The 25334-nt window shown below is 39.6% G+C and overlaps 1 protein-coding gene across 3 annotated transcripts in view; it reads left to right on the forward strand.

The window, feature by feature from the left end:
- The window catches only part of IMPG2 (interphotoreceptor matrix proteoglycan 2), an 89783-nt gene that overhangs the window by 60629 nt on the left and 3820 nt on the right, over positions 1-25334 (forward strand). Inside the window, exons 11-17 of one of the 3 annotated variants that reach the window (XM_041757220.1) lie at positions 11495-11798; positions 12793-14081; positions 14713-14932; positions 20913-21123; positions 22449-22637; positions 22792-22990; positions 23462-23541. In XM_041757220.1, coding sequence (XP_041613154.1) covers positions 11495-11798; positions 12793-14081; positions 14713-14932; positions 20913-21123; positions 22449-22637; positions 22792-22990; positions 23462-23541 — 2492 coding nt within the window. Of the gene's footprint in view, positions 1-11494; positions 11799-12792; positions 14082-14712; positions 14933-20895; positions 21124-22448; positions 22638-22791; positions 22991-23461; positions 23542-25334 lie in introns of those variants that run through there. The other 2 variants (XM_041757228.1, XM_041757236.1) reach the window with 2 other exon arrangements.

Raw genomic sequence — 25334 nt, forward strand, 5'->3', positions numbered from 1 at the left:
AATTTATTAAGAGTTGCTTTGTGGCCTAACATGTGATCTGCCTTGGAAAATGTTCCATGTGCATTTGAGAAGAATGTGTATTCTGGTGCTTTTGGATGGAATGTTCTATATGTTTATATTTTATTTTATTTATTTTATTTTTTTTAATTAATTTTTATTGGTGTTCAATTTACCAACATACAGAAAAACACCCAGTGCTCAACCCATCAAGTGTCCACCTCAGTGCCCGTCACCCATTCCCCTCCAACACCCGCCCTCCTCCCCTTCCACCACCCCTAGTTCGTTTCCCCGAGTTAGGAGTCTTTATGTTCTGTCTCCCTTCCTGATATTTCCCAACATTTCTTTTCCCTTCCTTTATATTCCCTTTCACTATTATTCATATTCCCCAAATGAATGAGAACATACACTGTTTGTCCTTCTCCGATTGACTTATTTCACTCAGCATAATACCCTCCAGTTCCATCCACGTTGAAGCAAATGGTGGGTATTTGTCGTTTCTAATTGCTGAGTAATATTCCATTGTATACATAAACCACATCTTCTTTATCCATTCATCTTTCGATGGACACCGAGGCTCCTTCCACAGTTTGGCTATTGTGGCCATTGCTGATAGAAACATCGGGGTGCAGGTGTCCCGACGTTTCATTGCATCTGAATCTTTGGGGTAAATCCCCAACAGTGCAATTGCTGGGTCGTAGGGCAGGTCTATTTTTAACTCTTTGAGGAACCTCCACACAGTTTTCCAGAGTGGCTGCACCAGTTCACATTCCCACCACAGTGTAAGAGGGTTCCCTTTTCTCCGCATCCTCTCCAACATTTGTTGTTTCCTGCCTTGTTAATTTTCCCCATTCTCACTGGTGTGAGGTGGGATCTCATTGTGGTTTTGATTTGTATTTCCCTGATGGCAAGTGATGCAGAGCATTTTCTCATGTGCATGTTGGCCATGTCCATGTCTTCCTCTGTGAGATTTCTCTTCATGTCTTTTGCCCATTTCATGATTGGATTGTTTGTTTCTTTGGTGTTGAGTTTAATAAGTTCTTTATAGATTTTGGAAACTAGCCCTTTATCTGATATGTCATTTGCAAATATCTTCTCCCATTCTGTAGGTTGTCTTTTAGTTTTGTTGACTGTATCCTTTGCTGTGCAAAAGCTTCTTATCTTGATGAAGTCCCAATAGTTCATTTTTGCTTTTGTTTCTTTTGCCTTCGTGGATGTATCTTGCAAGAAGTTACTGTGGCCAAGTTCAAAAAGGGTGTTGCCTGTGTTCTCCTCTAGGATTTTGATGGAATCTTGTCTCACATTTAGATCTCTCATCCATTTTGAGTTTATCTTTGTGTATGGTGAAAGAGAGTGGTCCAGTTTCATTCTTCTGCATGTGGATGTCCAATTTTCCCAGCACCATTTATTGAAGAGACTGTCTTTCTTCCAATGGATAGTCTTTCCTCCTTTATCGAATATTAGATGACCGTACATTTCAGGGTCCACTTCTGGGTTCTCTATTCTGTTCCATTGATCTATGTGTCTGTTTTTGTGCCAGTACCACACTGTCTTGATGACCACAGCTTTGTAGTACAACCTGAAATCTGGCATTGTGATGCCCCCAGCTATGGTTTTCTTTTTTAAAATTCCCCTGGCTATTCGGGGTCTTTTCTGATTCCACACAAATCTTAAAATAATTTGTTCTAACTCTCTGAAGAAAGTCCATGGTATTTTGATAGGGATTGCATTAAACGTGTAAATTGCCCTGGGTAACATTGACATTTTTACAATATTAATTCTGCCAATCCATGAGCATGGAATATTCTTCCATCTCTCTGTGTCTTCCTCAATTTCTTTCAGAAGTGTTCTATAGTTTTTAGGGTATAGATCTTTTACCTCTTTGGTTAGGTTTATTCCTAGGTATCTTATGCTTTTGGGTGCAATTGTAAATGGGATTGACTCCTTAATTTCTCTTTCTTCAGTCTCATTGTTAGTGTATAGAAATGCCATTGATTTCTGGGCATTGATTTTGTATCCTGCCACGCTACCAAATTGCTGTATGAGTTCTAGCAATCTTGGGGTGGAGGCTTTTGGGTTTTCTATGTAGAGTATCATGTCATAGGCGAAGAGGGAGAGTTTGACTTCTTCTTTGCCAATTTGAATGCCTTTAATGTCTTTTTGTTGTCTGATTGCTGAGGCGAGGACTTCCAGAACTATGTTGAACAGCAGTGGTGAGAGTGGACATCCCTGTCTTGTTCCTGATCTTAGGGGAAAGGCTCCCAGTGCTTCCCCATTGAGAATGATATTTGCTGTGGGCTTTTCGTAGATGGCTTTTAAGATGTCGAGGAAAGTTCCCTCTATCCCAACACTCTGAAGGGTTTTGATCAGGAATGGATGCTGTATTTTGTCAAATGCTTTCTCTGCATCTAATGAGAGTATCATATGGTTCTTGGTTTTTCTCTTGCTGATATGATGAATCACATTGATGGTTTTACGAGTGTTGAACCAGCCTTGTGTCCCGGGGATAAATCCTACTTGGTCATGGTGAATAATTTTCTTAATGTGTTGTTGGATCCTATTGGCTAGTATCTTGTTGAGAATTTTTGCATCCATGTTCATCAGGGATATTGGTCTGTAATTCTCCTTTTTGGTGGGGTCTTTGTCTGGTTTCGGAATTAAGGTGATGCTGGCCTCATAGAACGAATTTGGAAGTACTCCATCTCTTTCTATCTTTCCAAACAGCTTTAGTAGAATAGGTATGATTTCTTCTTTAAACGTTTGATAGAATTCCCCTGGGAAGCCATCTGGCCCTGGACTCTTGTGTCTTGGGAGGTTTTTGATGACTGCTTCAATTTCCTCCCTGGTTATTGGCCTGTTCAGGTTTTCTGTTTCTTCCTGCTCCAGTTTTGGTAGTTTGTGGCTTTCCAGGAATGCATCCATTTCTTCTAGATTTCCTAATTTATTGGCGTACAGCTGTTCATAATATGTTTTTAAAATCGTTTGTATTTCCTTGGTGTTGGTAGTGATCTCTCCTTTCTCATTCATGATTTTATTAATTTGAGTCTTCTCTCTCTTCTTTTTAATAAGGTTGGCTAATGGTTTATCTATCTTATTAATTCTTTCAAAGAACCAACTCCTGGTTCTGTTGATCTGTTCCACAGTTCTTTTGGTCTCGATATCATTGAGTTCTGCTCGAATTTTAATTAACTCTCTTCTTCTGCTGGGGGTGGGGTCTATTTGTTGCTTTTTCTCTAGTTCCTTTATGTGTAAGGTGAGCTTTTGAATTTGAGATCTTTCCAGTTTTTGAATGGATGCTTGTATTGCGATGTATTTCCCCCTCAGGACTGCTTTTGCTGCATCCCAAAGATTTTGAACGGTTGTATCTTCATTCTCATTAGTTTCCATGAATCTTTTTAATTCTTCCTTAATTTCCTGGTTGACCTTTTCATCTTTTAGCAGGATGGTCCTTAACCTCCACGTGTTTGTGGTCCTTCCAAACTTCTTGTTGTGATTAAGTTCTAATTTCAAGGCATTATGGTCTGAGAATATACAGGGGACTATCCCGATCTTTTGGTATCGGTTCAGACCCGATTTGTGACCCAGTATGTGGTCTATTCTGGAGAAAGTTCCATGTGCACTTGAGAAGAATGTGTATTCAGTTGAGTTTGGATGTAAAGTTCTGTAGATATCTGTGAAATCCATCTGGTCCAGTGTATCATTTAAAGCTCTCGTTTCTTTGGAGATGTTGTGCTTAGAAGACCTATCCAGGGTAGAAAGAGCTAGATTGAAGTCACCAAGTATAAGTGTATTATTATCAAGGTATTTCTTGAGTTTGGTTATTAATTGGTTTAAATATTTGGCAGCTCCCACATTCGGGGCATATATATTGAGGATTGTTAAGTCCTCTTGTTGGATAGATCCTTTGAGTATGAGATAGTGTCCCTCTTCATCTCTCACTATAGTCTTTGGGGTAAATTTTAATTTATCTGATATAAGGATGGCAACCCCTGCTTTCTTTTGAGGACCATTTGAATGGTAAATGGTTCTCCAACCTTTTATTTTCAGGTTGTAGGTGTCCTTCTGTCTAAAATGAGTCTCTTGTAGACAGCAAATAGATGGGTCCTGCTTTTTTATCCAGTCTGAAACCCTGCGCCTTTTGATGGGGTCATTAAGCCCATTCACGTTCAGAGTTACTATTGATAGATATGAGTTTAGTGTCATCATATCTATTCAGTCCTTGTTTTTGTGGATTGTTCCACTGAACTTCTTCTTAAAGGGGAATTTTAAGAGTCCCCCTTAAAATTTCTTGCAGAGCTGGTTTGGAGGTTACATATTCTTTCAGTTCCTGCCTGTCTTGGAAGCTCTTTATCTCTCCTTCCATTTTGAATGAAAGCCTTGCTGGGTAAAGTATTCTTGGTTGCATGTTCTTCTCATTTAGGACCCTGAATATATCCTGCCAGCCCTTTCTGGCCTGCCAGGTCTCTGTGGAGAGGTCTGCTGTTACCCTAATATTCCTCCCCATAAAAGTCAGGGACTTTTTTTCTCTTGCTGCTTTAAGGATCTTCTCCTTATCTTTGGAATTTGCAAGCTTCACTATTAAATGTCGAGGTGTTGAACGGTTTTTGTTGATTTTAGGGGGGGATATCTCTATTTCCTGGATCTGAATCCCTGTTTCCCTTCCCAGGTTAGGAAAGTTTTCAGCTAGGATTTGTTCAAATACATATTCTGGCCCTCTGTCCCTTTCAGCGCCCTCAGGAACCCCAATTAAACGTAGGTTTTTCTTCCTCAGGCTGTCATTTATTTCCCTTAATCTATCCTCATGATCTTTTAATTGCTTGTCTCTTTTTTCCTCAGTTTCCCTCTTTGCCATCAACTTGTCTTCTATGTCACTCACTCGTTCTTCCACCTCGTTAAGCCTCGTCGTTAGGACTTCTAGCTTGGATTGCATCTCATTTAATTGATTTTAATTTCTGCCTGATTGGATCTAAATTCTGCAGTCATGAAGTCTCTTGAGTCCTTTATGGTTTTTTCTAGAGCCACCAGTAGCTGTAAAATAGTGCTTCTGAATTGGCTTTCTGACATTGAATTGTAATCCAGATTTTGTAACTCTGGGAGAGTGGGCTGTTTCTGATTCTTTTTTTTGAGGTGAGGTTTTCCTTCTAGTCATTTTGCTCAGTGCAGAGTGGCCAAAAACAAGTTGTATTGGGAAAAGGAGAAAAAGAGAGAGAAGGAAAGAAAAGAGAAAAATAAAAAAGAGAAAGAAGAAAAAAAAGGGGAAAAAGAGAAGAAAAAGAAAGAAAGGAGAAAAAAGAAAAAAAGGGGGGTGGGGTGGGGGAAGCAATCAGAAATCAAGAAGAAAGAGAGAAAAAAAGCACAAAACAAAACAAAAACAAAAACAAACAAACAAAAAAACCACGGGGAGTATCTTCCGATTCTGTATACTTCGATTCTGTATACTTTAAGTCCCTTGACTTCCCTTGGAACTGGTCCGTCTCCTTGGTCTTCTGGGGGAGGGGCCTGCTGTGCTGATTCTCAGGTGTGAGCACTTGGGGGAGCTGCTCTGCCCCTGCCTGGTGCAGGGCTCGGTGGGGGTTGTTCACCCCGTGAGGCCCCGGGAGGAAGCCCCAGTGGCGGGGGCAGCTCTGGGACCCTGGAGTCAGCTCCCGCAGTAGCTCCGGGGCTCTCCGTCTGCAGGGCCTGGGGGCTCCGGGGCGGGGCCGCTGATCTGCTCAGCTCGGGGCAGGAGCGTCCTCGCTGTCCTGAGCCCTCCCGGCTTCTGCCTGTCCCGGGGGAGGCCGGATCCTGGGCTATGTCCCGGCGCCCTGTGCTACGGGGCCTGCGCTGTTGGATTCACGCCGCCGCCCGAGCCCCTCCGAGCTGTTCCCGGAGCCGCGCCGCCCCCTCCGCGGAGCTTCTTCCTCCGCCCGAGCCGCCGCCGCTGAGCTGTTCCCGGAGCCCCGCAGCCCCCTCCGCGGAGCCGCCGCCCGAGCCCCTCCGAGCTGCTCCGGGTCCCGCCGAGCGCTGCAGCCCTTAGGGAGCTCGGGGCATCTCCCGGGGCGCAGTTCCTCTGTTACTGCCCCAGGGAGCCCGAGGGCATCCCCGCCCTCCTGGGTCCTGGTCCACCTCCCTGCGGGCCCCTTTCCGCGGGGAAGGTCGGTGCAGCTCCTGCTCCTCCGGGACGGGGCTCTCCTGTCCTGGGGACACTCGCCCCGGCCTTAGCCCGGCTCCTCGCGGGGCCCCTCCCCCTTGGAGGCCTTTTGTGTCTTTATCTCTTTTTCCCCGTCTTCCTACCTTGATAGAAGCGCGAACTCTTCTCACTGTAGCGTTCCAGCTGGTCTCTCTTTAAATCTCAGGCCGAATTCGTAGGTTTTCAGGATGATTGGATGGTTTTCTAGGTAATTTGTTGAGGACAGGTGACTTGGGGACCCTGCTCTGCCGCCGTCCCGCCCCTCCCTCTATGTTTATATTTTAAGTCTGTGTGGTGTAATGTGTCATTTATGGCCAGTGTCTCATTATTGATTTATTGCTGTCAGTTTTTACTTTTAGGCATGTTAATATTTGCTTTATATATTTTGGTCTTCCTATGTTGAGTACCTATGTATTTATAAATGTTATGTTTTCTTATTAGAGTGACTCCTTCATTATATAATGCCCTTCTTTCTTTTTTATTGTAGTAAAAGAGTGATGAATGTAAAGCTGTATCAGCTTTCTTTTTGTTTTCATTTGCATGGGATATCTTTTTCTGTTCCTATCCCTAACACTTTTAGTCTGTGAGTGTTCTTATTTCCAAAGTGAATCTCTTGTTGACTGCATATAGATGAACCCCTTTTTTTAAAATCCATTCAGCCATTCTATGTCTTTTGATTAGAATATTTAGTCCATTTACATTTAATTATTGATAGATATGTACCTACTGACATTTTGGTCATTGTTTCCTGGCTTTTTTTGTAGTTTGTCTCTTCTTTTTGTCTCTTCACTTCTGGTTTTATAACCTTCCTTAGTATTACATTTAGATTCCTTTCTAATTTTCTTTTGTGTATTTACTATAAATATTTGCTTTGTAATTACCATAAGGTTTACATATATCATCATATATATATATGTGTATATATGTGTGTATTTATATTTATATAATATATATAAAACAATCTATTTAAGTTGATAGTAACTTAAATTTGAATACATTTCAACCCTCTACATTTTAATCTCCCCCATGTTTTGTTTTTGATGTCACATTTTATATCTTTTTATTTTACATATCCTTTAATTATTGTAGTTTTAGTCAGTTTTTACTACTTTTGTCTTTTATACTAGCTTTATAAGTGATCAGTCCATTATCTTTATGTTTAACTTTTCCTGTGAGATTTTTACTTTTGCATGTTTTCTTGTCATTAGTCAATATTATTTCTTTTCTGCTAAAAGAAGTCTCTTTAATGTTTCTTGTAAGGCCCATTTTTTTTAATTTTTTCAATTTTTATTTATTTATGATAGTCACAGAGAGAGAGAGGCAGAGACATAGGCAGAGGGAGAAGCAGGCTCCATGCACCGGGAGCCCGACGTGGGATTCGATCCCGGGTCTCCAGGATCGCGCCCTGGGCCAAAGGCAGGCGCCAAACCACTGCGCCACCCAGGGATCCCCTTGTAAGGCCCATTTAGTGGTGATGAACTCCTGTAGCTTTTGCTTATCTGGAGAAATTTTTTTTCTTAGGTTTTTTTTTTTTTTTCTGCCTCGATTCTAAATGATAATCTCACTGTGGGTGAGTATTCTTTCCTTAAAGTGCTTCGAAAATTTCATGCCATTACTTTCTAGCTTGCAAAGTTGCTGCTGAAAAATCTGCTGATAGCCTTATAGGGTTTCCTATGAATGTAATAAGTTCTTTTTTCTTATGCTGCATTTAGGAGTCTCTCTTTATGTTTTGACACTTTATAGTATGTCTTGATGTTGATCTTTTTGGATTCATCTTTTTTTATAAATCTCTGTACTTCCTGGACCTGGATGTCTGTTTCCTTCCCATTTTAGGGAATTTTTCAGTCATTATTTCTTCAGATAAGTTTTCTGCTTCTTTTTCTTTCTCTTCTTTTTCTGGGGCCTCTATAATGTGTATATTATTCCACTTGATGTTGTCCCATAGGTTCTTTAAGGTATTGTCACTTGTTAAAATTATTTTTTCTTTTTTCTACTCTCTGTGGGTGAGTTCATTGCTTTGTTTTCTAGCTTGCTGATTTGTTTTTCTGCTTCTTCCAATCTGCTGTTGAACCCCTGTAATGTACTTCTCAGTGTAATTATGTATTTTTCAGTTCTGTGAATTATGTTTGGTACTTTCATATATTTTCTCTTTGTTGAAGTTCTTTCTGTGCACTCTTCTCTGGTAAGCATCTTTATAATGTTATTTTGAACTCTTAATCAGGTAGATTGCTTATCTCCATTTCATTAAGGTGTTTTTCTGAGGTTTTGTCTTGTTCTTTCATTTGGAACATATTCCTCTGTCTCCTCATTTTATCTGATTCTTTGCATTTGTTTCTATGTAGTAGATGAAACAGATGCCTCTCCTGTAGGAGTCTTATAGAAGTGGTCTTATGTAGGGGATGACCAGTGGGGGCCAGAAGCACCATCCTACCCTGGCCACCAGAACCAGGTGCTCCCTGGGTTTTTCCTGTGTGGGCTGTGTGTACCCTCTGACTGTGGTATGGCTGAGCTGTGGTGTGGCTGGGTGGATGGGGTTCTTCTTCAGCCTGGCTGTGATATATTTTGTCAGAAGTGTGTGTGTGTGAGGGGGTGGAGAAAGTGGCACTTGCCTGGCTGGCTATGGCTTGGCTTTGGTGCAGGGTATGGAATGGTGCTTGCTTGGCTGGCTGTGATGTGCCTGTGATGTGGGATGGAAGCCCCATATGTGCTGGCAGGTTGGAGGGAGATTGTCAAAATGGTGCAGCACCAGGTAGAGTGAGATTACGAAAATGGTATCTGCCAGTGCTTCTGTTCTAGAGAAAGCCCTAACAGGTTCCTTCCTTTCTGGCAGTTACTCTAGGATTAGTGTGTCTCCCTCACATATGGTCTAGGCACTTTCTAGACTTCTCCTTTTAATACCATAAGATCCAGTAATTCCACTACTGAATATTTACTCACAGAAAATGAAAACACTAATTCAAAAAGATATATGTACCCCCATGTTTATAGCAGCATTATTTCCAATAGCAAAGATATGGAAGCAACCTGAGTGTCTATCGATAGATGAATAGATAAAGAAGATGTGATATATATATATATCACATGGCATATATATATATATGTGTGTGTGTATATATATATATGCCATGAAACATTATTTAGCCATAAAAAGAATGAAGTCTTGCCATTTGCAACAACATGGTTGGACATAGAGGGTATTAGGCTAAGTGAAGTAAGTCAAAGAGAGAAAGACAAATACCATATGATTTCACTTTATGTAGAATCTAAACACACACACACACACACGTGCGCGCAAATGAACAACAACAACAACAAAAATAGAAACAGACCCATAAGTGGTTATTGGAAGGAGAATAGTAGGTCTATGGGTGGTTGTCAGAGAGAAGGAGAGTGGGAAGTACAGGCTTCCACAGCTATTCGTTCCTACAGCTGTGGAACGAATAAGTCATGGGGATAAAAGGTACAGCATAGAGAAAAAAATATTTTAATATTTTAATATTTAATATTTAATATTTAATATTTAAATATTAATTTAAATTAAATATTTAATATTTTAATATTTTAATCACATTGTGTGGTGACAAATGGTAGCTACACTTGTGGTGAACATAGCATAATGTATAGAGTTGTAGAATCACTATGTTTTACACCTAAAACTAATATAACTTTATGTGTTAAGTATACTTTAATTAAAAAAAGATTAAAAACTATCTCTGAAACAAACAAATATATAAAAGCAAACTACTTTTGCACTGGGTCCTGGGGCAAGGAAGTCTATAAGTCAGTCCTTTAAGGGCAGGTTTTTCATTCCCTGCAGTTCTGGACATAATCCTTATTGGTTTTTTGTTTTGGGGGCTGGTCTCTCAGGTGCAGTAGCCAAGGGGTGGAGTGCCTAATGTGGGGCACAAACTCCTTGCTCCTTAGGGAAACATTCCATGTTTTTAAAATTTCATTCTGATTGTGGATTGCAACTTTTTGGTTGGGGTTTTTGGTGAGAGCATATCTCTGCCTCTCCTACCAAACTCAGTGGGGCCCTTTTATCCTTTGTTGTGGAAATGCTGTTCATCTAGTTTTTTAGATTTTTTTTTTCAGAGGAAGTTACTCCATATGTAGCTGTAGATTTGTGTCCATAGGAGGAGGTGTGTTCAGTATCTTCCTATGCTGACATCTTGAACCCAACCCCAGGAGATTTCTTAAAGAGTCTACCTGATGAGAAATGTAACAATTCAACAACTAAAGTATTTTAGAAACCCAGCCTGTAATACTATAGGTAGAACATGATCAGTCTGTATCTTCTATGGGGGTGGTTTTAAAAGTACTGTATCTAGATCCTATCCACAACCAATTAGTTTAGAATCTCTGGGACATGAGGCTTGGACATTGGTGTTTTTAAAAAGCTTCCATGTGATTTTATGCTATTTAGGATAAAGAATGATTGTTCTATTTTCCTTTATCAGTTTTCACTTAGGAAATATTTTATGAATTTCTTCTATACATATGGCACTTCTTATTTTTTATCACTTGTAATTCAGCATAGATTGAAGTATATAAGGTCCCACCAAATGCCATGGCCATTTTACCTATTAGCATCACCACTAAACTTTTTTTTGTAGACTTATCTTCATATGGTTAAAAAATTAACATGTTCAAGGATTGTGTTTCTGACTACTTTTCTATTCCTGAAGTTAAATTTTAAGGTAATATTAGTACGATTAGTAAAAAGTCATTGGAAAGAGAAAATTGTATTTTGTAAGTGTGATGCCATTTCATAGATGTTGCTATTCTTTTGAGGTAGCCAGACCACATTTTGATATGGTGACATTTCTTATCAAAATGAAAAACCTTAAGTAGTTAAATACCCTTTAGAAAGACTAATAAAATTGCTAATTGTTCTTGCCCACTGTGGGCAATGTGTTTAGTTCTTTGACATCAAATTACAGATATTAGTAATTTTTTAATTAGAGTATTAAAGCTATTAAGACTGAATAAGGGACCATCTAAGCAAGAGAAATAATACTTTTTCCCACAAAGTCACTTTGGAATATTTTAAATATGTTATCTCATCTCTTTCCAATTTACAGATGTGATTCAACAGGTACATGGCTTTTCTCTCGATTTTTTTTAACTAGTAGGTGGTTTGAACAGGGGTTTGATGAGGGCTCTCTTTGGTTCTAGAGCTCATGTCCCCCAACCCCCTACCTGCCATCAATATTACATTGTCTTTATATCCCTAGAAAATCTGGGATTGTGAATACATAGGTGATATTTGAAATCATTTTTATGTGTTTCTTTTATCTATGATATGATTTAGCCTTTTTTTCCCCCCAGGATAATACCCTTCAAGCTGAATGGCCCTCAGCAGATGAATCTACCACCAGCAGTATTTCACCACTTGATTTCAGCTCTGGTCCTCCCTCAACCACTGGCAGGGAACTCTGGTCAGAAAGCCTTTTGGGTGATTTAGTATCTACACCCAAATTAGCCTTTCCCTCGAAGGTGGGCCTCAGTTCTTCCCCAGAGGTTTTAGACGTTAGCAGCTTGACTCTTCATTCTGTCACCCCAGCAGTGCTTCAGATTGGCTTGCCTGTGGTTTCTAAGGAAAGGACTTCTGGATCTCACATATTAGAAGATGGTAAGGGATTCTAATTACTTTTCATGCTTTTTTACTTTGTTGAATCAGATGACAAGGATTTTGAAGACAGAAAGAGACTAGGTTTAACAGAAAAGCATGGTAGCGTCTATTAGGAGTAAATGTCTTGGGGAAGCTGTGTGAGAGAGGGAACAGTCAGATTCCATTGATTGAAATGGAGATTCCAAATAGGTAAATAATAAGAAAAGAACTTGGTGGGCTAGTGTGGGGATCAATTAATCGATATTTTGAACATCTTATTAAAGAATATATAATTTAAATTACTATTAAAGAACTACTTTATTTGCTTGAATATTGTAGTGGTAAACAAACAAAGAAGATTATTCTAGTAGCTCTCAATAGGATTAATTGTGGGGGCCAAGTTTAGAGATTCTAGCTTGCATTAGGCTTGTGAAGGAGAGAAGTGAACTAAGGTAGCTACAACAGAGATTAAGGAATGAAAATCAAATAAATGATTTAGATGTTATGGAGGAAAGGAAAAATCAATGTGATCTATGGATGGACTACATATGTGAAAGAGGAAGTTGAACAAAGATATAATGAGTCCAAGATTTTAAATATTGGGTAAATCTGGAGGATGATGTGCAATAAATATAATTAGGAAATGAGAATTCAAAGACAAAATTTCCTAAGGAATTTTCTCCTTTAGTTTCCACTAGATTTAGTCTTTGTTGTCAATGTGGATACCTGCAGTTCTTTATTTTCATGGAATAAAAAAATCCAAGTGTTTGAAGATGAATTAGTTCAATCATTGAGATCTTGTTATCCTCAGGAAAGGATAGTATATTCACAAGTTATTGTACCATATCACAAAAACATGATGAGATCTTCTTGCTTGTTAAAATGTCAGAGTAAAAATCAGCAACTGTACTTCCTAACTTAATGAGAAAATTAAGTAGCTGGCTTTATTATTAGGAAAACTAGGAATACATTTTGGCAGCTCTGTAGATTAATTAATGGAAAACTTTGTTTTTAGGATTAATCAAAGTTGAAGGGTCAGAAGATTTTCTTTCTGTTCATCCATTGCCTTCAGGTCCATTGACTCACCCAGTGCCAAAGGAAACAATACCATCTGTGGAAGACTCTGGAGTATCTTCGACATCCTCACCATATCTAGCCTCCTCTGTCAGTTTAGATCTTCTTGCTAAAGAAATAACTACACCTTTTGGCTTGGACTCTTTGGCCACCAAAGTCAAAGGCCAATTAGGAGTGAGCACTTTTATGCCAGACACATCCATAGAAAAAGAGTTTATATTTGAGAGTGGTTTAGGTTCAGGGTCTGGGCAAAAGGTAGATCTGATTACTTGGCCATGGAGTGAAACTTCATTAGAGAAGAGTTCTGAACCACTATCTAAGTCATGGCTTGAAGATCAGGGGCCATTTTTGCCAACTGAGGGTATAGATGAGAAATTAGTTATAGATGAGAAGATAGATTCTACAGAGCAAAGTATTGGCCATTTAACATACGGGCCTTTTGATAGATCCACAAACTTTGCAGAGGAAGAGCTCACTGGTGGACCTACTGTGCCCATCTTTGCAGAGACCACAACTCAATCTGCATCTCTAATTCTCTCCAAGCAAATATCAGAGGTACCTGACGTTGATTATTACTCAGTTACCAAAGCACCTCTTCTACTGACATCTATAGCAATCTCCGCTGCTCCTGATGAGCCCAATCTACCATTTTCAAAGGAGGATATGGAACAAACTACAGAGTCATCCAAACTTGAATGGTTTGACAACGAGGTTTCAGTAATGAAGCCAGATATGCAACATTTGGGGACCACATTTCCAGAATCAGATGTAGTTTGGACAGGAACTTCTTTGCTAGGGAAATTGTCCAGAGACACATTGGCAAGTACACCACAGAGTACTGACAAGCTCTGGTTGAAATCTTCCATGACACAGTCCACGAAATTGTCTCCAACCACAAGCTCCACCCTGCTAGAGGATGAAGTAATTATGGGTGTTCAGGATATTTCATTAGAACTGGACCGGATAGGCACAGATTACTATCAGCCTGAGCTAATCCCAGAGGAAGATGGCAAGGTTGGTAGTTATGTGGAAATGTCTACAAATGTTCACTCCACAGAGAGGGCTATTGTGGCGCAGCCCACAGAAGGAGGTGACTTGAGTCATACCCAGACTGCAGGAGCTTTGGTGGTTTTCTTCAGCCTCAGAGTGACAAACATGATGTTTTCGGAAGATTTGTTTAATAAAAACTCTTTGGAATATAAAGCACTGGAGCAAAGATTTTTGGAACTGGTAAGCACTAGAAGTGAAACATGGGCATTAGTGAATAATCATGTATGAACTAACCCTCTTTCCCTTAAACATATAAGATCTGAGCCAATGGAAGTGTGGTTTGCTGTGGACATTCATTTACAAATAATGTCATGCCTAGGGTTGGTAGGAAAACAATAAGATATAAGAAATGGATCTATGCAATATGGCATGAGGGTGATGTGGTAACTTTGATACTGAAGATTGTATTCCATGAATTATGAGACTGAAACAAGTTTAAATTTTTTTTTCACATGTTGCTATGAGACCAGTATTTTGCAGGTACTTATGATACCTTCACTGTTGTGATTCTTTAGCGAGACAGAGAGAATAACTCTCTGGGCATCTTGTGATTCTTTGGTGAAACAGAGAACTCCTGGGCATCTAAAACTGCGAGTTCCATGGGTTCCTAAATATCACTATGAAAATCCTTTCACTTTCAAATAATTCACAATTCATACTTTTATTGATGAGCAGTTTAAATAATGTAAAAATATAGTTCGGAAAAGTGGGGAGGGGCTCATCCTTGTTTTTTTTTTTGGGTTTGGGTTGGTATATTTTGAACAAAATGCAAAACCTTGTAAATAAACTGACTACTTTTCATGTGTTGCAGCTGGTTCCCTATCTCCAGTCAAATCTCTCGGGGTTCCAGAACTTAGAAATTCTGAACTTTAGAAATGGCAGTATTGTGGTAAACAGCCGAATGAAGTTCGCCAAGTCTGTCCCTCCTAATGTCAACAATGCTGTCTACATGATTCTGGAAGACTTCTGCACCACTGCCTACCAGACCATGAACTTGGCTATTGATAAATACTCCCTTGATGTGGAATCAGGTAATGGTACTGAATACCATGGTTGTTTCTTAGGGGAATCCAATGATTATTCTTGTGTATTTCCTTCTATACTGAGTCAAGGTGAATTGAATACTTGAAGGAAAAATGGTACTATGTCAGGCAAAATCTCCACATCATGGTAATTATTAAATAATCTCTTCATAGTGTATCAGTTTCGTTCTCTTTTTAAAAGTGTTGCTCACACACGTTATCTTGTTCACCTCCCATTCCCTTTTCTACCTATACTGTCTAACTCACTCTCTCTTTTTTTAAAAGATTTATTTATTCCTTTGAGAGAGAGAGAGAGAGAGAGAGCACACAGGAGCAGGAAGGCCAGAGGGAGAGGGAGAAGCAGACTCCCTGCTGAGCAGGGAGCCTGACTCAGGGCTCTATTCCAGGACCCTAAGATCATGACCTGAGTTGCTGGTGGATGTTTAACCAACTGAGCCACCCAGGCACCCCCTCTAGCTCTCTTTTACTATCCACTAGACCTACTTTTGCTGCATCTCTTAGGTTGCCCAAGCCCAAATGATTTTGGACTCCCTTTCCTTCTGTTATTTTCCTAAGCTGTTTTATCCTTTTCTTTTACTGTAAGTCTTATATAAATGTTAGTAATTCTCCACATTTTTAATATGTAGATCAGACTTATCTTCTGAGCTTTAGAACCAAAATCTAACCACATACTTGATTATCTCAACTTGGATGTATCTTATGTATATCAAACTTAAGATATCCAAGAATGAGCTCTTGTTTTCCATATCTCCCCAATTTTTAAATAAATGTAATCCTTCTGTCAGCTTCACCATCTTGAGAAATGAAAGCCATGTCCACTCAGCTACTTAAGCCAGAAACCTGGGAAGTCATTTTTTTTTTAAAGATTTTATTTATTTATTCATGAGACACACACACACACACAGAAAGAGAGAGAGAGAGAGAGAGAGAGAGGCACAGGCAGAGGGAGAAGCAGCTCCATGCAGGGAGCCCAACGTGGGACTCGATCCCGGGTCTCCAGGATCAGGCCCTGGGCTGAAGGCGGCACTAAACCGCTGAGCCACCGGGGCTGCCCTGGGAAGTCATTTTGATACCTGTTTCCTTTGTCCCCAAACTTACATTGATTCTGAATATTCTAAATATATCTCAACTCAGTGAACTTCTCTTTCTCCACTGCTGCTAGTCTAGGCCAAATATTCCTCACCCCTCATTTGAACCAGTTTCCCTACTACCTTTCTCATTCCTCTCCCCTACCCATTCTCCAGACAGCACTGTTGTTTCTAAATGAATCATCAGATGGGGATGCCTGGGTGGCTTAGTGGTTGAGCATCTGCCTTTGACTCGGGTTGTGATCCTAGGGTCCTGGGATGAGTCCCGCATCGAGTTCCTAACAGGGAGCCTGCTTCTCCCTCTGCCGGTGGCTCTGCCTCTCTCTCTGTGTCTCCCATGGATAAACAAATCATATCTTAAAACAATAAAAATAAAAACATCATCAGATTATTTTAATTTCCTACTTAAAACACTTCAGTGACTGCCTGGTTCAATAGCCTGTTTTCCACCAATATCATCCAGTGAAATTAACTTCTTTGCTCATCATACTGTAGTCAAATTCACTTGTTTTTACTTCCTCAGATTCAAGAAACTTTTCTTGCGTTAAAGTCTTTGCATATACTTACTGTGCCTATTGCTTGAAACTCTCCTCTTGACTGATTTCTGTTCACTCATAATGCCTCAGTTCAAATGTCTCTTCCTTGAGATTTTCACTGATTCACCCATAATCTGGATTGGGTCTTCCCTTTTAGTCTTTATTGTAATATAATATTCTTTCCTGCTGTAGAGTTTATAACTTTTGTAATAATGCTTATTTTTGCACATAGTTGCTTAGTGGCTATTTTCCCCAGTTGAGCTATGCACAAGAGTTGAGACTATCTTTTTTTTTTTTTTGAGACTATCTTCTTAATCACTTTCTGGTCCAAACCTAGCACAGTGTCTTGCACATAGGGTTTACTAAAAAATACTCTGAATGGCTGAAATAAACCATTGTTTTTATTTGGAACACTTGGATGCAGAGAATTAAGTTGGGTCCTCAATGGAAGAAGCAATTAATTATAATTTGGAAGGCCTGGTTTCTTGCCTCTGCTCAGCCATTTATCATTTGTGTGATTCTACATGAGCTATTTTATTTCTGAGGCTTAATAACTTATTCTTTTTTTTTAAAATTTTTTATTTATTTACGATAGTCAGAGAGAGAGAGAGAGAGAGAGAGAGGCAGAGGCAGAGGCAGAGGGAGAAGCAGGCTCCATGCACCGGGAGCCCGACGTGGGATTCGATCCTGGGTCTCCAGGATCGCACCCTGAGCCAAAGGCAGGCGCTAAACTGCTGTGCCACCCAGGGATCCCGGCTTAATACCTTATATATTATATGGGGGTAGTATTATTACCTGGCCTATGTATTTCATGGGGTTAGTCTGAGGATTAAACAACATGTAAAAACATTTGACTACCCATACAAATGCAAGCAGTTATGATTTATCAAACTTTTGCAGAAGTCAACCTACTTCTTTTAAAATGCACAATAGATAGTGCATTTACTTCATTTTTGCGTGTAACTCACATGTCAGGGGATGGCAAGTCATCAAGGTTTATAGCGTTACCTTTTCCTTTAATATTTGAATGAACTGGGGCAGCCCCAGTGGCGCAGTGGCTTAACACCGCCTGCAGCCCAGGGCGTGATCCTGGAGACCCTGGATCGAGTCCCATGTCAGGCTCCCTGCATGGAGCCTTCTTCTCCCTCTGCCTGTGTCTCTGCCTCTCTCTCTCTGTGTGTGTCTCTATGAATAAATAAATAAAATCTTTAAAAAAAAAAGTCCTTAAAAAAATATTTGAATGAACTGGAATTGGCCTCTCCCATGTGCTTTGTAAAACCTGCATGCATGGCTCTCTCATTCTCAATATCTCTAGGAATTATAGGGGAACTTAAATATTTCTTAATCATCTCCAGCTCTGAGTTACTTGAACTGTTTCTAATCTCACATGTGGTGGTTCTTTATGTTAACCCAACATAGATCACAGTCCCATTTTTTACTTTCCCAGGGTACCTTTAACACAAAGTAGTTGATTGTATCAGCTATTTGTTGATGGAAGAGGCTTTATTATGGCATAGCAGGTAGTTTAAACATAATTACTATTAGGCATAACCATTCTTGAAAGCAAATCTTTATTTTTTTAAAAAGATTATTTATTTATTCGTGAGAGACACAGAGAGACAGAGAGAGAGGCAGAGACACAGGCAGATGGAGAAGCTCCCTGTGGGGAGCCTGATGTGGGACTTGATCCTGGATCCCAGGATCACGCCCTGAGCTGAAGGCAGACGCTCAACTGCTAAGCCACCCAGGCATCCTGAAAGCAAATCTTTCAAAGGCATTTCTTGCTAGCCAGTTCTTTCTTCAGGACCCAGCCAACTACCCTGTTTCTCTGGGTACTCTTGCTGTCTTTCCAGACCCTCTTTGTATTTCCTTCATTCTTATTTTCCTGGACCTATCAATCCTTCTCTTGGACTTCTTTTGGAAAATGAGAACGTTTAGTTCTATAATTTAGATCCCTGTCTCCTATCCTAAGCTTAGTTCCAGGTTTACCTTTGTTTATTATAAAGTCACTAAGTATTCTTCCAAACAGAGTCATCTGTTCTGGGCATTCTCTACCTTTAACCCACACAAAGAACTGGAAAGAGACCTTCAAACTACAATCTTTTATTAATATGATTAAATATTAGTCTTGGTTTCTCTCAGTCTGGAAGCAAAAGAGAGCAATATTTATCTTTTTTTCTTATATTCTGTTTTCCTTTTTTTTTTAAATTGGAGTTCAATTTGCCAACATATAGCATATCACCCAGTGCTCATCCCATCAAGTGCCCCCCTCAGTGCCCATCACCCAATCACCCCAACCCTCCCTTTCACTACTCCTTGTTTGTTTCCCAAAGTTAGGAGTCTCTTGTGTTCTGTCTCCCTCACTGATATTTTCACTCATTTTCTCTCCTTTCCCCTCTAATCCCTTTCACTATTATTTATATTCCCCAAATGAATGAGACCATACAATGTTCCTCCCCTCTGTAAATACACCTATACTCACATAGAATGGCCACAAAGTTTTAAAATTTCTAATAGATATTTTTCTACAACATGTATATTTTTAGTTAAAGGCCTTCCAATTAAAATGCTATTTTATATCAAGATGGGCTAGAGACAAGATTGATTTGTCTTGCCTAACTTGTTTTCACATGTCATGCTTCAGAAACTCTTGAACTTTTACCAACAAAAGGGTGTCATGCAATACCATCCTTCCCACCCCCTGTATACACTCTTCTCCCTCACTCTAGGCCAAGATTAGATTATTTTCTGATTACAAAGTCACAAAATGAATACTAGGATAAAGAGGTGGAGACTTAGGAAATACACAGAGGAATCCGGCTTGTAGAAACTGCCCATCTGTCATCACATTTGGTTGCTCTCCTTGTTACAAGAGCATTTTATCAGTGGTCTCCTGTATTAGTTTCCTAGGGCTGCTGTAGCAAAGTACCACAAACTGAGTGGTTTATAATAACATAGAAATTTATCTTCTCATAGTTCTGGAGGCTAGAAATCCAGAATCAAGATGTTGGCTGGGCCACATTTCCTCTGGAAGCTCTAGGAAAAATCCCTTCGTTGCCTCTTTCTAAGCTTCTGGTGTTTGTCAGCAGTCCTTGATGTTCTTTGACTTGTAGATGCATCACTCCTATCTGTCTCCATCTTTATATGGCCTCTTCTCTGTGTGTCTGTGTCCAAATTTCCCTTTTCTTTTAAGGACACCAATTATTGTATTAGGGCCCACCCTAATCAAGTATGACTTCATCTTAACTTGATTATATCTGCAAAGACCCTACTTCCAAATAAGGTCATATTCTGAGGTTCTGGGTAGACATGTATTTTGGGGAGACACTGTTCATATCTGCAACCAGTTAATCTCCCCATTCTTTCATGGGATAAAGGAAGATTAGCTTCAGAGATCTTCCAAACTCCAAGGTCACAGATTTGTGCAAAAATCTTTAATCTCCAGAGCAGCAAGGAAATCACTCATTCTCAAAACCATCTTAGATTCTCTGGAAACAGAGACTATGCCCTTTATTTTTTTTAACTCCCCTTATCTTTTTGGCTAAACATCATGCTTTTTTGTTATTTCCACCTATTTGTCTGTCTTTTTATCTGTGTCATCATTTGCCATTCACAGACTGTCATTCACCAGTGAACAACATAAAATGGAACCAGAGTAGGATGAAAGACCCATCATGATCAATGTCTTATATCATTTTTGGCTTGTTATTGTTCTACTTACTTAAATTTTTCATTTTTTCTTACCCAGTCAAAAAAAATAATAAAGTTACCAAAGTCAAAATATTACTAGGATTGGCTTGAAGAGGTACATGGCTGATTTGTTTTTCTAACATTAGCTTCCACAAATCTCAAATGTTCTTATCTGCTCTTATTGGGTTATACCCACTCCTGAGGCTCCTATCAGTTCTCTGAACTGTCTCCTATCTCATGTTCTCAGTGTGGGATAGGGCAGTTAGCATCATGTACAGAATAGTGTAGTACATTAGGGTTGGTGCAAATAAATAGTACATGAAAACTGTATTGAATTTAGATTGACAACACATGGCATGGATTTTAAAGCATCTACATGATTCCTTTGGTAAAAAATGAAAAAGCTTACTCAGGTCATTGGGTTCTATGCTTTGACTCTGGGTTTCAGAGAAATTTGACAAAAGCTTATCAATCCAGGGATGAGTTGGAATTTTTTTTTTTTTTTGGTAGTATTGACGTGATAGTGTATTTTAATGGCTCAAACGAGGGCTGTTCCTTGGTGCTTGGAGGAGTATTACTGGAGGAACTTCATGTACCCCAATTCCTGTGTTTTGCCTTTTCTTATATCATTCTCTAGTTTGTTTCACATTTTAGGTGATCAAGCCAACCCATGCAAATTTCAGGCATGCAATGAATTTTCTGAGTGTTTAGTCAACCCCTGGAGTGGAGAAGCAGAGTGCAGATGCTTTCCTGGGTACCTGAGTGTGGAAGAACTACCCTGTCAGAGTCTCTGTGACCTACAGCCTGGTTTCTGCTTGAATGATGGAAAGTGTGACATTATGCCCGGACATGGGGCCATTTGTAGGTATGTTGTAGTTAGAGATTTTGGCTTCCCAAGATTACAGATACTTCCTCTGAAGAAGTTTGGTCTACACCTATGACTTTAGGATAATCACGGCAATATTTATTATAGAAGTTATATCTAGGCAGTAGATTAATGCCATCTAGTTCTTGTGTGAAGACCAGGTCAATTAATAGGCCTGAATGATACCCAGTTCAATTGGTTATTTTACTTTACACTTTTAGGATGCCGTAAGAGAAACATTATTTAAATGTGTCTTAATTAGAGTACTTAAAATAGAGATCTTTGTGTTGGTTCTTAGGGGTGATGATAAAGCAATTGGTACTCAAATTAAGTTTAGGGTAAGACCAATACTTTATACTGTGAAATTTTGTTGTCTACTTGGATATGTTCTTAATGGCTGTGGGTTTCTCTTAGTTCTACTGAGTATTTGAAAATAAAGAAAAGCAAGTATTTAAAGTCTTCAAAATTGTAACAAATATATTTTAAGTACCTAAGATCCATTTTTTAAAAAGGCAGAACCAAAGAAACTCCAGAAGACAGATGAGCAGATTCAGGTAGCCTAACCATTCTCCCCTGCTCATTTTCCTTAAACAAAATAGAACAAATCAACCTCTGAACCACATAGTAACTAGTCACGTGGGTGTAAAAGGAGAGAGTGCTAAGAATAAGCAGAGAAATATAAATAAGAGGACAGCTTGTGAATGTCAAAATGGGCAAATGTTATAGATGCCAGACACAGAGGAAATAGGTGGGAATGATCCAGAGTCTTCTGTACCAAAAAGTATAAAATTCAGCTAGAAAACTCAGAAGACAAATAGTCTTTTGATTTTCATAGAAATTAATATTATTTTGAAAAGCAGTCATTTTCTTGCTGCTCTGGGAATTGAAGACACTTTTGCACAAGTCTGGAGCCTGGGGGGTTTTGGGGGCATCTCTGCAGCGTGGTGAAAGGACACGAGGAGTCTGGAGACCTGGTTTCTACACCCAGATCTGTTGCTGACTAATTGCATGATCTCAGTCACTTTCCTTCCTGGGTCTGTTTTCTATTAAGTATAAATAAGGAAGTTAAACAGAATACTTTAAGTCTAGTCAGTCTTTTGTTCAGTCATTTACAAATAGTCAGGGAGGACCTGCCCAGGCTGTAGAAGGGACTAATCACAACCTTAAATTATATGATCATTGAACCAGTTCCGTTCACTTCTTTATTGAAGTTTCACATGGTCAGCATTTATTTCCCTACGTTTTCCCCAAGTCCCACTGGATCTGCCATTATTGTTTTCAACACAGTAGTTCTGCTTTTGGACTTTTGTCACTTCTCATTACAGATGCCGGGTAGGTGAGAACTGGTGGTACCGAGGTAAGCATTGTGAGGAGTTTGTGTCTGAGCCGTTGGTCATAGGCATCACCATTGCCACCGTGGTCGGACTTGTCCTCGTCTTTTCTGCTCTTGTCTTCTTCCTTGTCAGAACTCTTAAGGCTCATTATGTTAGAAGAGAAGCAGAGAGGCCCATCAGGTAAATAAGAAAAATTACTCTCTGATGGAATAAAATGTTCCTTTTATTAATTTATTTTGTACTTATTATATGCCAAATATTGGATAAGGATCTGGGTAGTTGAGCATCTGAAGAACCTGAACCAACCATACTTTTCTTTTCGTGGCTCCATCAGGCAGCCTGACAGCCTCTCATCCATTGAAAATGCTGTGAAGTACAACCCTGTGTATGAAAGCCATGTGGCCAGACCTGAGGAGTATGAGGGACCCTATCCTCAGAACCCCTTCTACAGCTCTGGAGGTGGAGAGATGATTGGTGGTCTGAGCAGGGAAGAAATCAGGCAAATGTATGAGAACAGTGAGCTTTCCAGTGAGGTAGGAAACTTTGCTTTTCTGTTACTGCCCTGCTGGTGTGTGTGTATGTGTGTCCGTCCGTGTATCTGTGTGTCCGTGTGTGTGTGTCCATGCACATGCATACACATGGGCTTCAAGAAAGGATGAAAAATATTTCATGATCAGTTTTTTACCTTATGATATCTCCCCGGCGATGGGGTGTGCAGGGTTATACAATTCTGAGCGGTACCTCATTTCCCACCCAGTGGTTTCTTTTTCCATTATTAGTAAGCACTTTCTCCTTCTTCTCTCCCTTCCTTAGGAATATATATCTGAGTTACTCAGAGTGGTTCATGCAATATCCAAGCCTTCAATTTCTCTGAAAAGGCCATTCTTTCCTATAGCTCTCTCCTGGATAGCTTGGAAAGCCACAATTCCTTACAAAAATGAGAATTCCTTCAAAAAAGTTGAGGTTTTTCTAATGCAATGTATGGTCTCTTTTTCTTTTCTAAGGAAATTCAAGAAAGAATGAGAATTTTGGAACTCTATGCCAGTGATCCTGAGTTTGTAGCTTTTGTGAGAGAACATCAAATGTAAGCATTTGATATAGCTTCCTACTCAGATTCCCAACTGGGTGCCTTAGAGCAGTGGCACAGCATGAATATATAATTCCTGTCCACATGACATGGGTTCTGATGATAACCAACATTGTTGAGCTCTTTGCGGTTAATATGCTTCCACATAGATTACTTTATTTATTCTGCATAATGGCTTTTTAGGTTGAGTATTTCTTTTTTAATTTTTTAAAAAAGTTTTTATTGATTTATTTGAGAGAGAGAGAGAGAGACAGAAACAGAGACAGAGAGTACATGAGAGGGGGAAGGGGCGGAGGGAGAGGGAGAAGCAGACTCCTGCTGAGCAAGGAGCCTGATGTGGGGCTTGATCCTAGGACCCTGAGGTCATGACCTGAGCTGAAGGCAGACACTTACTTAACTGAGCCACGCAGGTGCCCCTGTATTTAAGTTTTATAAATGAGGAGAGGAAGCCTTTGAAAGACGAAGGGATTTAAGATCTCAGTGATAGCAAACGGAAGAGAAGATTTAAAACTAAGACACTATCTGTTCTGGCCTAGAGGTTCCTGGACTGTGTTATGTATACTTTCTCGCTACCACAGATATTGCCTGTGATTTAATGCTATACAATATTTTTCATAGACACTTTCTATGAAAAGCCCTTGAGCAGTCATAAATCCTCACATATTTTGACATATCCTTTCATTTCCATCTTTGTAGACACTCATCAATATGTTTTGAATTACACAAATCTCATTAAGGTATATCTCTTGCCTTTATCGAGTTCATCTTACAATTTAATCTCTTTCCATTTCCTTTTCTCAGCATGCATTTCTCAGCATGCATTTTGGGCAAGTGTCTGTAACTATTTTTCTTTGTTCCCCAAGATCCATAACCAGAATTAGGTTACAAAAATAAAATATCTTGTAAAGAGATCATTATGGGCATTAATTGAGTATAGTGGATGAAATATAATTTTGCTTTGATATTTGGTCCTGCTGCCCTCATAAAGGTACTTCCTCATGGATGGGATCCCCTGAGGCCAGATATCTTCACCTGGCTTTTAGAAGAGAAAAACCAGAGCAATTCATGAATGCTTGCACAAGAAATTGGTGAAGTGTCATGATAACACACAAGGCTCTGATGGGAGCCACTGCCTCTTTGCTCTGAATCCCTTTGTTCTAATACATAGCCCCTTCACTCATAGTTCTTCTCTGATAGGAAAGGATTGATTGGAACCTAAAGAAACTGAAGAAGATGCTTTTTAAATTCCAAGTAAAGGGGCACCTGGTTGGCTCAGGCAGTTGAGCATCTGCCTTTAGCTCAGGTCATGAGGTCCAGGTCCTGGGATGGAGCCCCATGTCGAGCTCCCAACTCAATGTGGATCCTGCTTTTCCTTCTCCCTCTCCCACTGCTGTGCCCTCTCTTTCCTTCAAAAGAGGGAGAGAGAGAATAAAATAAATGAACGAATGAATAAATAAATAAATTAATTAATATAAATAAATAGAATAAATTTTTAAAAATCTAAAAAAAATTCCAAGTACATGGTGGAAAGTCCTTTAAAAATCTCTGAACACCTGTCTTAGTCCATGGAGATGCTGTCAACCTTGCTGAATGCTGTTAGAGCAATATTACTGGGAGTCTGCCTTTAAAGACCAGACTCCCACTCATCCCTGCATCTCCAGCCAGATGGCTCCATTTCAGTGGTATCCAGTAGAGAGAACATGGCTCATGTTTCCTGAGACTCTTTATAAACCCCTTAGAACCACCTGTTTGAATGTGTTCCCTGAATTAAAAATGCATTTTATCTAGGC

This window comes from Vulpes lagopus, chromosome 1, assembly GCF_018345385.1.
Source record: "Vulpes lagopus strain Blue_001 chromosome 1, ASM1834538v1, whole genome shotgun sequence".
Lineage (NCBI taxonomy): Eukaryota > Metazoa > Chordata > Mammalia > Carnivora > Canidae > Vulpes > Vulpes lagopus.